The sequence below is a fragment of the Phycodurus eques genome, chromosome 17 (genome assembly GCF_024500275.1).
Source record: "Phycodurus eques isolate BA_2022a chromosome 17, UOR_Pequ_1.1, whole genome shotgun sequence".
Lineage (NCBI taxonomy): Eukaryota > Metazoa > Chordata > Actinopteri > Syngnathiformes > Syngnathidae > Phycodurus > Phycodurus eques.
Genome location: NC_084541.1, coordinates 16,564,850 through 16,578,655, shown reverse-complemented (window position 1 = coordinate 16,578,655; position 13,806 = coordinate 16,564,850). Strand labels below are relative to the sequence as shown.

General features: G+C 43.2%; 1 protein-coding gene across 1 annotated transcript in view; it reads right to left on the bottom strand.

Annotated features, from left to right (window-relative positions):
* Positions 1–259: 259 nt before the first annotated feature.
* LOC133416173 (polypeptide N-acetylgalactosaminyltransferase 10-like) overlaps positions 260–13,806 on the bottom strand; it is a 49,414-nt gene continuing 35,867 nt past the window's right edge. The window contains 9 exon segments of the mRNA XM_061702897.1: positions 260–2,556; positions 2,686–2,835; positions 5,025–5,141; positions 5,915–6,136; positions 8,115–8,222; positions 9,613–9,730; positions 10,926–11,035; positions 11,037–11,110; positions 11,182–11,367. Coding sequence (XP_061558881.1) covers positions 2,389–2,556; positions 2,686–2,835; positions 5,025–5,141; positions 5,915–6,136; positions 8,115–8,222; positions 9,613–9,730; positions 10,926–11,035; positions 11,037–11,110; positions 11,182–11,367 — 1,253 coding nt within the window. The 3' untranslated portion in view covers positions 260–2,388.

Below are 13,806 nucleotides of genomic sequence, written 5' to 3'. Positions count from 1 at the left end.
CAACGCTAACGTCCTCACCTTGAGTATTAACGTGCAATTTTCAGAAAGCCGACAATTACACGAGCTTCTTAATTGGGATATTATTTTAAAAAAAAAAAAACACCACAACGACAACAGTAACCCCCCCCCCCCCCCCCCCCCCCCCACCCCCCGTGTTTCAAATTAAGCAGGGGTATTGATGATGATTGATATTCAGTGAATAAAATTTTTAAAATCTTCTATAATAATTGGCAATTTATTAAACAAAACCACCATGACGACAGATGATCAAAATATTTTTCAGCGAAAATAATACATTAATTGCATGTGTCAAGTCCACACACACATTTCTAACAAGGATGTTTTTCATTGAATATAGAAACCTTTTATTTTTATACCTTTTTACAGTTTCAGCAAAAATATCATTCAATTCCAGCTTCATCGTACACTTTGTTAAATATCTAAATAAACCTTTTTTTTTTTTTTAAACCACTTTTCTCAACATCAGTAGAAAATAATCATCGAGATTTCATCATTCACGCTGCACAAAATGTACACTTGGCTACACACAAATTGGTCACATGACACAAACGCACAAAGTAACATTCGTTCCTTTGCTGAATTGTTTTGATCGCACAGTAAAAAGGATAAAAAAACAAACAAACAAAAAAAGTTTTCATACTGACTCCCCCCTCCAAAAAAAGAAATTAATTGATATGGTGACAAATTTGCATAATATCAATTTAAGCACAGTTTTGAGACATTATGGAGTAAAGAAAATGACAAAAAGAACTTATCTCCCAAATCTTGGACTCATCGTTTTGTTTTTGATTGAATTACATTTTTCGGGGTCTCAACATGCCAGACAACTTACCAATTTTTGGAAGCGTGTATATCCTGGTGAAAATACACAGTCGGTTGTGTACTTTAACGGGACCCTGACACAATCCCCAAATGCTCAGACAGCAGCGCCCCTTGCAAGGTTTGAAAAGAATTGCCACAGTCAAGAGTTCTGTGAAATAAATTCACAAACACCAACCTTAGCCTGACAAATAGCTAATGCACACTCATAACAATATCGGCAGGAACAAATGCAAGTAAGGAGCAAAGTTTAGCTTGATTTTCTACAACTAAAAGTCAATTGAAATGCAACCGTTTACTGCCTCCGACGTATATATTCGTCAAGTACATTTTTTTAACGGGTTGCTGTGGAAGAGGGTCTTCTCCACTTTTTGGTAAGAAACCAGTGTTTTTGGTGACACCGACCCGTGTTCTACTGCTGATGACTAAAGAACAGAATAAAGTGGAAATAAACTTTTTTTGAGGAGAAAGAAGAGATTCCACTCTTTCTCCTGGTAGGTTCGAAGCTTGGAATGTCACAGAACACAATATTCTGTGGGTCTTGAAATCCCAGTCAAAATGCTCTTAAATGGCTGGCAATAAATGCCTTGAAAGACGCTGGTTAATGCAGTTAATGCAATAAATGGGAAACAGTTGCGCAATGTGCAAAATGCAAAATCAACCTAATAATACACCTTAGGCCAAATAACTAACACGTGGAAGTGATCAAACAGGCCAGAAAATGCATACTGAGCTTCCCAAAATTGAAAAAAAAAAAAAAAAGAAAAGAAAAGTCAAAACAAATTTCCTGTTCTATAAATAAACTTTGGACCAGACGACATAAATCAAGCAGAGCATCAATCACATCATGATGAGGAAAAGGAACATTCTTACTCAATTCATTCTGCGGAGCAGTGTGTTCACTGTCCCTTGGTCAAATGAGTTTTTCCGTTGTGAACACGCACTCTCACCACACAAACACACACGCCTAAAACGTTCAACAAGGCACTAATATTTCATTCAAGTTTATCACAAGTGCATTAAAGTCGCACCCTGGAGCCCCACCCACCAACCCAGTCACCCCGTTCCCTGCCAATCACAGGCCAAACCGGACGGGACGGTGCGACCCCAAGCTCCTCCACCTGTGACGGGGGTCTTTCCAGCGCGCGGTGACATCGAGAAAGTCAAGAAATGGGGGGCGGGGGGGGGACGACAGCGAGGGCAGAGGGGTGAAGGGTGAAGGTGGGTTGCATTCCTTCTGCAGGTGATTTTCTGAGCGGTTCTGCCTGGCTTCACCAGCACTTTGGTGATACGGCCAAGGGGGCGGCCGATAGAGGCGGTGAGGCGTGAAAGGGACGGAGACGAGATAAGGAACACGGCGGTGACGAAAAGGCAGGAAAAATAAGGCGGTGAAAGGGGTGAAAAATAGGCAAGAGGAGGAACTCATCTGTCCGAGGCGGCGTCAAACCCCATCAATCAAACGTGGGCCCACGAGGGCGGCAGCCCCACCACGCCCCCGGACCGGACGGATAGTAAACAGCAGCAGCAGGTGGTACCGGTAGATCGACTTCAGTCGGCCGATTGGCGGTTGAAGCCCTCCAGCACGGTGGTGTTGGTCTTCTCGAAGAGCCAACGCTGGCTGGGCGAGGAGGGGTCGCAAGTGTTCATGAAGAGGCGGCGCTCGGTCGCGTTGCTGTCCACGCAGCTGTTGCTGATCGGGTGGTACAAGCTCTTATCCTGGTGGGGCAGGAATTTCACAGAACTTTCTTTTGATTACCGCGGAAGCTGCCGAATCACTCATACCTAACGGGTGCCAACTCTTGATCACAAAGATACAATTGTTGAGCGGAGGAGTGTGCCGCGTACCTTGCGGTAGCGCCACAGCTGGTTTCCCTTCATGCCGTGACAGTCGTACAGCGTGACGGGGCTGCTGTGCGAGACGGCGTCGAAGCAAACCTTCTTGGTGTGCATGGGGTCGCCCACGCGGATGTCCTCGCGCCAACCGAATGTGAACACCTGCGAGGTTAGGACCACAGTGAGGGCTCAACAACCGCGAGCTATGGCAGTATGTGGATTTATGGATTGACAATCCACAATTCCCAAGTAGGCATTCACCATAAGATCCCTGAAATCGCCAAAATAGATAACTCACCCTAAACATTACCTCAGGGGTGCTACCGAGTTAATTTTGTGGGGGTCGTGTTGAGCACTCTGAAAATGCATACAGTGTACAGTACTTTTCTCCAGCAACAGGAAAAAAAATGGAGAGTTTTTGGACATGATGAGACCCTTAAAGAGACGATTTATTGGGCGCTCAATTGGTTTGCGTAGTCTAAGTACAAACCTTCACCCCAAGAATTTGCCCCAAACTATCTTAATCCTAAAATAGACAACTTCCTGTTGAACTTGGAGAATGGGTTGTTAAGACTTTTTCGTGCGTGCTTTTATGATAAGATTTTTTTATTTATTTTTTTATCTATTTTTTTTCAAACATTCTAGGGGGCGCTACTGAGTGAATTTTGTGGGAGTTGTGTTGGGCAACACTGAAAATACATAGGATTTTCACCAAGATAGACCAAGAATTGGTGAATTCTCATGCATGTTGAGCCCCCCCAAATTCTGTTTCAGTGGGGGCTCAATTGAGCGAATTTCATAGCAGAAGTACAAAGTACAAGCCAAAGAATTTGCCCCCAAAATAGCTTCAAACTAAAATAGACGACTTCATGTTCAATTTTGTGAATGGGTCCTTGATACTTTTCTGTGCGTCTTGTTGTGGTGCGTTTTGTTATGACAGACAAACCCATCCAATTTCGTGCCGATCGGTGAAACTGGTGTCGGAGGCCAATTTGTTCAAACTTTCCACTAAGTGACTTTTATAGGATCGTGTATAGGACCACCTACTACATAAAAGTTCACCAGGATCCAAAAGTGGTGACTTTTTGGAAAACAACAGGACAAGGAGGGCTTCCGGACATTCCTGCCATGATTTGCGGTGAGCCGCATTCGTCGCTGAACGACGCCGGCATAGATTAAACAACAATGCGTCGCCAGTTTAAACCAATTAAAGTGTCAAGAGAAGCTGTGGCGTGCTGCGTTTCAGCCGGGGAAACAAAAGCAGACGCGCAATCCATTAGGGCCGTTCTATAAACTGAGATTACACATCTCGCAACAAACACACTCCTCTGGGAGCGTGTAAAGTTAATAACGCTGAAAGTGTGTATGGCTGTGTGTGTTTAGACGTAGAAGCATACAATTACCTGGGGAACAATTGACTGCATCCACAATAAGACAACGTATCAGCAATGCGACTGTGCCTAACTCAAAACAATATGCAGGTTGTTGAAGTAATTAAAACTTGTGCTAGTGGGTCATTTGGCCATGTCTATCACAGAACCTTTGCGTTTCCTATTCGATGCATTGCCATTTCGGAATCGCTCAAGTTTTCGTTAAACTTTACTTAACGAGTTTGGATTTTGTAATAGCAAATCGCTTACGTTTCACAAAATGTTTACTATTTATTTGACAACGTAGATTTGGGGCTACTAGTTTCACTTTTCGTACAATGTTTCGGAGTAAAGAGTGCGGAACAACCAATCATCTAACTTTCGACTCAACTTTTCCTTTTTGTAATTCAGAATGTGTTCAGATTTTAGAATTACGATCTTAACTTTTCATAGTTGCCATTTTGGAACAATGAACCACTTTCGTACAACATGTTTAATTGTCTGATTTGTTAACATGTCGCAATTTGGAGCTATGAAATTTACTGTTTGTACAACTTTGTACATCAACCGTGTTGGATTTTTGGAATAACTTAAGCCCTAACCCTTCCTATAAATTTCACATTTTGGATTTTCGAACATGCTCCAATTTTAGACTAGCTAATCACTTTTATTTAAGAACACATTGCAATTTAGGAAGAAATTAACTACAACTTCTTTTTGATCTCTGAGAACATGTTGCCATTTTGGAGCAGCTAATTGCTTAACCTTTTGAACACCTTTTCCTTCATATATTTCAGAACGCTTCGCAACGTTGGAACAACTAATTGCATAACTTTTACGTTCCGTGTTAAGACACTTTTTCTCTGTAAAAACTAATTGCTTAACTTTGACTAGAATTTACCACATCATTTGTAACTTTTCCTATTTGCGTGTGTGTTGGAGCAATGAATCGCGGTTGATTTAGCTTCTATTTGTACTCACCTGCCTATGGCTCAAGCTGACTTCGCCCCGCGCCTTGGCACAGGTTTCCAGGCAGATGGGGCTTCCTGACACAAAGTGTTTCGTATCCATACACAAGTTGCTCGCCTCGTTTCGTATCTACGACGCACACACCAAAGGCGCGCAACAGTAAGAAAATCGCATCATATCACATCTGAGTACAGTGCTGTATCGCGGCTTATCGTTCACACCAAGGTGTATTATCAATTTGTTAGCGTTCATTTGATGGGTTTTTACATTATACAGGCAAGTTCGAATTTAGAGTTGAACGCCTTCAATGTCGTTGTGCCACAACATGCACATGAACATTGTTCCTACAGAGCAGTGAGAATATATATGCCTGTGAGTACTGTTATGCTCTATGCTGCTATGCTCTGCTATGCAGTATTATGGTCTGTATGCGGTGCTGCTCGTTCTATGTTAAAGTAGCATTTGTTTGAAGGGTTGTAATTACAGTAACAGCTCTAAGCTAATTTCCTGTTAGCTTGTCTATGGCATTTTACGTTATAAGTTAGCATTAAGACAGCGGACTTTGGTGTTTAAATGTAAAATGTTTTAAATCTCTTTCGTTTTATGTGTCAGTTATTATTTGGAAACAACAATCGCTCACAAAAAAGTGATGTAATACGAGAGTCTCCTATTTCTTGACAGCGGGAGAGTGCAAACAGGTGCTAAAGAATATTTTGGAAAATGTGTTCAATAGGTTCAAGTGTGTTGTAATACACTTAAATGTGTTGTTTAAAGCATGTGGGAGGGGTAAAACTATTTGAAAAAATGTTTTAGATGTTCTCTCCATATCGCAGATTTTCACGTATTGCAGTCTGATAAACGGCCATTCACGGTATAGTCGAGCGGAGCTAAGACCACCATACCTCGCCCCAGGCGGCAGCGGGGGGCTCCACGGGCGGGTAGTGCTGCGGCAGATCCCAAGCCACTTCGCTCATGAACCACTTGAAGCTCTTGCATCCGAGCCGGCGCCGCACCTCCTTCTGCGCAGTTATGTCGCCCGCAGACAGGTGGCGGTACTCGGGCCGCCGTTGGTAGATGTACTCGGCGTACTCGTCCATCCACACCTCGGCTACGCGTTTCAAGTTCTGGAAGAAGAGGAATGATCGTTCTTATCCCATTAGCGCCGATCCGTTTCCAGAGCAGCTGTTGAGGCAGCAGACTAGTCAGACTTGAAGTCAATTTGTGTCAATTTGTTTTCGATCAAAACGGCGTTGCCCGTTACACACCAATATTTTTTATACATATAAAACAATCTAAAAATAATAAAAACATTCTAACATTCTAAAACAACTCCCCGTGGGCGACCCCATTTAAAGAAGATAATAAAAAAAAATGCAAATCTACATTTTTTAAAATGTTATTTTAAGTGTAAAGGCGATCACAATCGTACCACAAACCAGTCTAAAAAGAAATACAATCTCATTCTGAAAAATGTAATCAACTTAAATTGTAAGTGTAGAGTAGATAAAAATCACACCACAAAAAATATCTCAAATAAAAAAAATCTGAATTTCTTTTATTACATTCCCAGTGTAAAAAGCATTAAATGACCCCCTCAACAAAGCAATGATAAAAAAAAAACATTCAATTAAATTCCAAGTTTAAAAGGGATTTAATCACAATATCCCCCCAAAAAAGTCTAAAAATAATTTAAAAAAATGAAAATCCAAATAAATTAAATTGTAACTTTAAAGGGCCTTTAAAATAATACAACCCCAAAAAACGTAATTCACTTTTTTCTAACGTAAAGGGGATTAAATCATACTATGAAAATCTTAAGAAAATGTAATTTAAAACAAATAAATGAAATGCACCACACACACACACACAAAAAGGATGTGCTAATCCACACCTCAGAAAACTAGACTTTAAACACTTCATAATCCAAATAAAACCATTCAGGTGTTGCCTCAACTTCCCAAGTCAAGCAAGGGGATAAAAAGCGACGCAGGCTTCTTTCGACAGACCCGTTTTTAAGCTCTGACAATTGCCAGCATCAAAGACTCTAATGCAACGAAGAGCAAACCATACATCCAAGGATACTCTGGTACTAAAAAAAACACAAGGAAAGTCAGCCTTGGCTGCATGAGCAGACATACTGATGCCCTGGCAGCCTTGGCGGGATAAGAGGGAGAATGAATACAAATCCCCCGGCCTTGGAAGGCTCGTGCGCGCGCATGCATGCACGTGCACACACACATGCGCGGAGAGACGCACACATCCACACAACCCTATAGCATGCTTCATTGCCCGCAGCTCAACTCCAGGTGAAGCCACCCTTGTCCGCGCTTTCCCTTGCTTGCCATGGTGATTAGATTTCAGGACGTGGCAAGGTGGATCTCTTGACCCGCACAAATGCTGGATTAGCTGACTGGAGACTGGTACAAAGCTCAGGGAGGTATGAATCTCCCCTTCAGAGACTCGACTGGCGTAGCCGCTTTAGAGTGCCTCGCTGTCTGCAGTGCACACACGACACGGACAGAAACACTGAAAAGCGAGAATGCAATCACTTTCTTGAGAGCGCCTCATTGTCAGCCGTGGGCTGTGCACTTGACAGTTGAGCGATGCTTGGTTTCAGCGCATTTGACGGACATGCCTACAGCATATGAGAGCGGAGACGATAGCTTGATTTTTCATGATTTTTAAGCCCCGATGATTTTATTTTTTTCAAATCATTCGTATTTGGCAGGGTTGTTAACACATTCGTTTTCACTTTACAGGGACTTTAAATGAAAATTACCTAAAGGGGACATACGTCAAATTGACTTTTCAATTCTTGGAAACTATTTTGTGTGCGTCGGTATTCTTTTCATGCCAAGTCATCAAAATGTGAAACATACAGTAATTAAATTAAAAAATATATAAAAGTAAACATGTACTTCAGTCCATTTTAGAGTCCATATTTTTTTATTTTGACTTCAGGAGTTGATCAGTACTACTTTTACCAGCGTTTTTACACAAGTATCTATATTTCTACTTACTGTAAGTACGGGAATGTGAGTACTTTTTGCCACCTGCGCCCATTGGATGTTTGCCATAAGGATAAAAATTGACGAGACTCACCCTGGCCAGGCTGACCCCTCCGGGCACCTTGTAGGGGACGTACTTCCTGTAGATGTGGCCCACCCTGGAGCACGGGATGTCCTCCATGCAGCCGCCGCACATCCATACCTGGGTGGAGAAACTCTGCCTCAGTCATTGTCAAGTGGATGGAAAAAATTGCCCCCCTCGAAAACCAATCGTCTACGGGGTGGGTGGTGATGTAAGATCTTCCCCTGCCAAATACATATGCCAATGGGGGGGCGCTTTGATGCCCACCACCCCAAGGTGAATGTCCGGGTGCCTCCATTGCATACCACCGTTCAGAACCAAAACAAGAGCAAATGTAGTAAAATAAAATTGTGGAATTTTTGGGATTATTTACATCAATTCATCCTCAGCATAGGGCATACTTTTTCAATCACCTTGTGGGCCGTGTCAAAATGTTATTTTCTTTGCATATGCTGCAGGCCACTAAAAAAAATGGCCGGTGGGCCGCATATGGCCCCCGGGGACAAAGTTTGGACTGTATGTAGGCTGTATGTTTTTAAAAAGCACAATACTGTAGAATGCTATTCTTCTTTTTGGTGGTGTTTTTTAGTGGGGCAGCAACACAAAAATGACTTTTTCATTGATTTCAACAGGGAAAGATTTGAGATCGGAGTGTTTTGAGTTATGTTAAATTTGACATATGAGTAAATCGAGTAATGAACTTGGTCATGGAACGAATGAATATCGTAGTCAAGGTGCCACTTACACACAAATAGTCTTTTTTCACCCCCCACCGCTATACGCGGCAGGGCTCGGTCCCTATCCCGCGGACAGTTTCATATAAAGAGACAGTACCAAATGGAGCAGATTTGACAGTTCAATTCATATTCACAACAAAGCCGGTACGGCGCAGACAAACAACATTTGCCCTCGCGCCGCGGCATCCGTCCTGTCGCGCCAGCCTCCCCCGAGGGCAGGGTGGTGGGGGTGGCCCTTTGTGCTTGATTAAGTGAGACGACAAAAGCAAGGCGCGCGTTCAAAGCGCAATTCGATTACAAAGCGATGCGACGCTGTCAGCTCGCTGGACCGACCGGTAGAGTGGCGGGACGACTTCTTAGCATGCTGACCGAGTCGCCGCCGCTTATACAGAATAATTCATGTTGAAACGGCAAACAAAAGTTCAATCTAATAATAAGGCGCTGTGAGCGTGATTGATGTGGAGTCGCATGCCTTCGACTCTAACAAGAGCCGAATCCTGAATGTAGAACACTCGCAGGGATCCTTTTTCTCCTATCAGCTTGAATATATTTGACATTATTACACATTACGAGCATCTGTGGACGACTCGTTTTCCGCCAAGACGGGCTGCTGTAGAAAACAAGTCGACGTGTTGATTTAATTTGTTATGGAATGATTTTGAACTTGCGATTTTGAGGTGTATAATTGATTTTGGGACATGGCAGTGAGCAGTTTATTTCAGGCCCAACTAGTTTGTTGCCTAGAGGAAACTTTCCTTTTTTTTTTTTTTTACCTTGAAGGAGATCTCGTACTGCTCTCCTCCCCAGATCTCCAGACCCGTGTCGTACCCTCCCAGCTCCCAGAACCACTTCCTGTCCATGGCGAACAGCCCTCCCGCCATCACTGGAGACCTAAACCATCGAAAAACATTCAGGTTGACATTGATTGCTCGCATCGCTTTCATTTGACACAACCACCGAGTCCTTCTGGGAATGCTGAGTCAAGATATAGACTGCTACGTTAGCGTCTCGCGCTAGCCGGCGCCTGTTATTTTGACAAACGGTCCCCATCTGGAAAACAATAGCGTCTGACATATCGAAGAGCCGATGTCAGTCCCCTCAGCGGGATGCTTCCTCAGTATCAAGTGTCATCCCACTTGAGGGGGAAAGGGATTTAACTCAATGGCCCGTGACTATTCCAACCCGGAGTGTAGATTTAATTAGAAGCAGCCGACTTGATGCTTTCTATTTCTGGTCATTTGACATTGAGGTGGGGGGGCATGATGGATATTTCTTTTCTAGTTTTATTTTTGTATTATTATCATTATTTTTTTTTTTCGCTCAGCCCGCTATTGCGTCAATGTCAATCACAATTAAAATGAAAATCTTTGCAACTCCAATTGGATTTGCACTGATGAAGGTCATCTCGTTGGGAAGAAGAGACAACTAATTCCAAGAAATGAGGATTGATTCCGACCGTTATGCAGCTCCCTTTTTTTCTTCTTCTTATCTTCCTGCACCACCTTCGTATATTTCCCGCTGAATATTCCTCAATAGCACCTTTCACACTCCATCTAAGCCTGTTTCCGATGTAGTATCAAAGGCGAAGCGGGCTGAATGGTGCCAGTGTGAAAGGGGCTGCGTAGGCATGGGATTCTGATGGTTTGGTCACCATGAGCAAAAACTGTGGTATTACTGTATCGCAATTACAGCTCTAAAATGTATTATTTTGAAATGTTTGGATAACTAACTTTTTCCATTGAACGGGCTCTGTAGGTACATTAGTAAATTTAAGAAGAAAAGCAATTGAATTGTTATAAATAAAATCAAAACGTAAAATCAAAAGTAAAATAATTTATTTCTCCGAAAATGAGTAGCTACTTCTCTGCTCCTCGCGTCGTTGCGAAGTAACGTGAGAGCGGAAACGAGCCGATGTTAGCCGTTAGCTAGTTATCTGCCTCGGTAGCGAGTCTACAATATTTATTTCCCAATTGTAGACACGCTAACCCTCATAGCTATTTGCAAAGCTATTTGTCGGCGAGTTTTGTCTATAAGTCGAATACCGTGACGCTTGAAGAACAAGAATGTTGTAGTAAGCGCTACTCACTCAAAGGGCTCGCTGGGGTCGTCGTTCTGCAGCCGGGCGGGGATGGGAATGCGCTTGTAGTACATTTCCCAGTCGAAGGCCCCGCGCATTGCGTCGCCCGTCTGCGTCCGCGTACCCAAAGTCGTCGTGGTCGATCACATCGATCATCGGGCACACGATGGTCTTGCGGTTCTGGGCGATTCGGTCTGACAAGCACAAATTGTGTATGCTTATTTGTATTTCAGTGGAAGACATACCATTTTTTAGCGTTCCTCACCGAGTAACGGAGGCAGCCAGTTGACGTTGGCCTCGCAGTGCGAGTCCAGGAAGGTGATGACTTCGCCCTTGGCAGTGGCGGCGCCCAGCAGACGGGTCCGGATCAGACCCTCCCTTTTCTTGCTCCTGAGGATGCGCACTTTGGGCAGGCGGATCATGTACTCATCCAGCGCAGCCTTCAGGTGCTCTTCAGGGGAGAGAAATGCTGACTGGTATTGACTAGAATGGCCGCTTCAAATCAAAAAGTTTGATTTCCTGGGTCTTTTAGGGCATGGGTTATTGAGGCTTTTTTGCAGGTCTAAAGGTGGCAACTACATTTTATGCTGCTAAGTGAAACTAGCATCAGGCGATGTTTATTTTATTTATTTTTTTAATACAGGGGGCACTACAAACTTGGCAATGGCCAAAATGATCATAAATCACTATCTTCAAATCAAAATAAACATGCCTACCAAATAAAGAGAGTATGTGAAAGCCCTAAAAAAAGTGAATTATATGAGCACCAAATAGTCAAAACAGCATCATTCTGGTGAATTAAACCTTCAATAGCGCCTTACTACTCTGTTACAAACGATAAAAAAGTTAACCGTCACCATTAAATAAGACATCTGGCAGCACCACCTGCTCCAAACTTAAAATGTCCCCCTTTTGGCCTTCCACATCATAACTCATCCACAAACTTTTCTTCCTCCCACAAACTTTTCTGCAATCTGCTGATTTTTTTTACTTTTTACTGCTGTCGTTGGACTACAGGGAGACTGAAAACAATCCAAGTGTAAGACATAAAAACAAAAAACAAAAAAAAAAAAAACAGAAGCATGTATAAACACCGCTGGCAACGGAGCAAGGCTTGGAATGCTCAGTATTCATGAACAGTCCGCTTGATCAGAAATGTATCTGTTACGTGGCTAACAAGGGAGCATTGTGGGATGTCAACACTTGGAAAGCCCAGACAGCGATCACATTGACTTTTTTAGTCCCTTTTCAAGCAGCGGCAATGGAAAACTAAGCGGTGAGTATAACAATGTAGCGCGAAAAGCATCAATCAGGAGGAAAAAAAGCCCTGTAAATGCGAGGCAATTCTTTGGGGGAATAAAACAACAAAACGGTCCAGGAAGCCAAAAAGAACATCCTCCAACATGCAATTTATTCATTTAAAGGCGCATTCAACTTGTTTTTATTGTTTTCCCGTTTGAGGTGTCTGAAAAGACAAGAAAATAGCGCCAAAGCCACTGACCTGCTTGTTTCTTTTTTTTTCTGAAACCGGTCTTTTTGGTGAAACCAATCCTGTCCTACTGCTGATTACTGAAGGACTGAAAAAGTTACAGGCAAACTTTTTCCCTAGCTTAACTTCCCAAATGTACAAAGATTTTCCGGGTATTTTTAACACTTGACAACCCTCGTCATCACCAGTGCTGGGTGTGACGTACCAATTCTTAAGTTTCATCGCGGAATTTCAGAATTCCCTTAAACACACAGGCCTAGTCCAATTGTTGTCTGGCTCTCAAAAAGCATCAATCATGGAAAAAAATGGCCTCTTAAATGCTAGGCTGTCCTCGTTTCTGTCGCCTTCATACAAATCAATCCTTCTCGCCCCGCGCACTGTAAATCTTCACATCCGGAGGTCGTGATTCATTCTGCACCGTAACTGTCATTTCGACGAGGTGAAACAAACAAACTCGCTCTGTCTTTTTTTTTGGGTGCTAATTTAATAAAGGGGGCATTTACAAGGGCCCCGAACAAGCTTGCTCCGGTCTGTCTCGTCTCATAAAAGCACTTTGAGAAGCGAAAGTGAGTCACTGAACGGTGGAGGAGCAGTTGCGAGGTCTGGTGTGAGCTTCCCTTGCATCTCTTAACAGTCACTTTATTGATCATTAAGAATTATTGATTCACTAGTATGTCTTTGTAGACACATGCCGATGGGAATTAGTCGCTTGGTGTGGGGCCACTCTAATTATTCTTATCTTCCTGGACTGTCCTCTCATTTGCACTCAAATTCTTTACAGGGGTTCTTGGCACTGCACAGCCGCTGCCTGTCTGCCTCTTTCCATGATCTGTCCTGTCTTATTTGCTACTCCTTGCGTCCCTTTCTCGAATGGTGCAGCACTGCCTGGCTCACACCCCCTGTCCTGTCCTGTCCTGGCCTATCCTATTTGCTTCTCTTGCTCACAGAGTCTAGAACTGCTTGGCTCACAAACCCTGTCCTATTCGCTAACCGTCTCCTCCCTTAGTCATAGGGTCTGGAACTGCCTGGCTACTATCCCTGGCCTGTTGTGTCCTGTCCTACTTGCTACCGGTTGAATCCCTTTCTCACAGTTTGTAGCACTCGGACTATCTCACTGACTGGAGGACTATCTCACTGGTGTAGACGTCGCCGAAAATGCAGAGACTGATCAGTCGTGGCAACCCCGGGACCCGGGAGACCCAAATATTTCTTGCCCTCTCACCGGGAAGATGTCTGGGAGACGTCTCCAGACAAGGTGACAACCAATCCACCCAGGAGTCGTTGATATAGGCCTAGATAAAGTATATTCTTGAAATAAATATGTAACATATGTGTGTTTTTTAAAATACGGAGCTATTAATATTGATTGATCGCCTACAAAGTTACACCTAGGTTTCCACA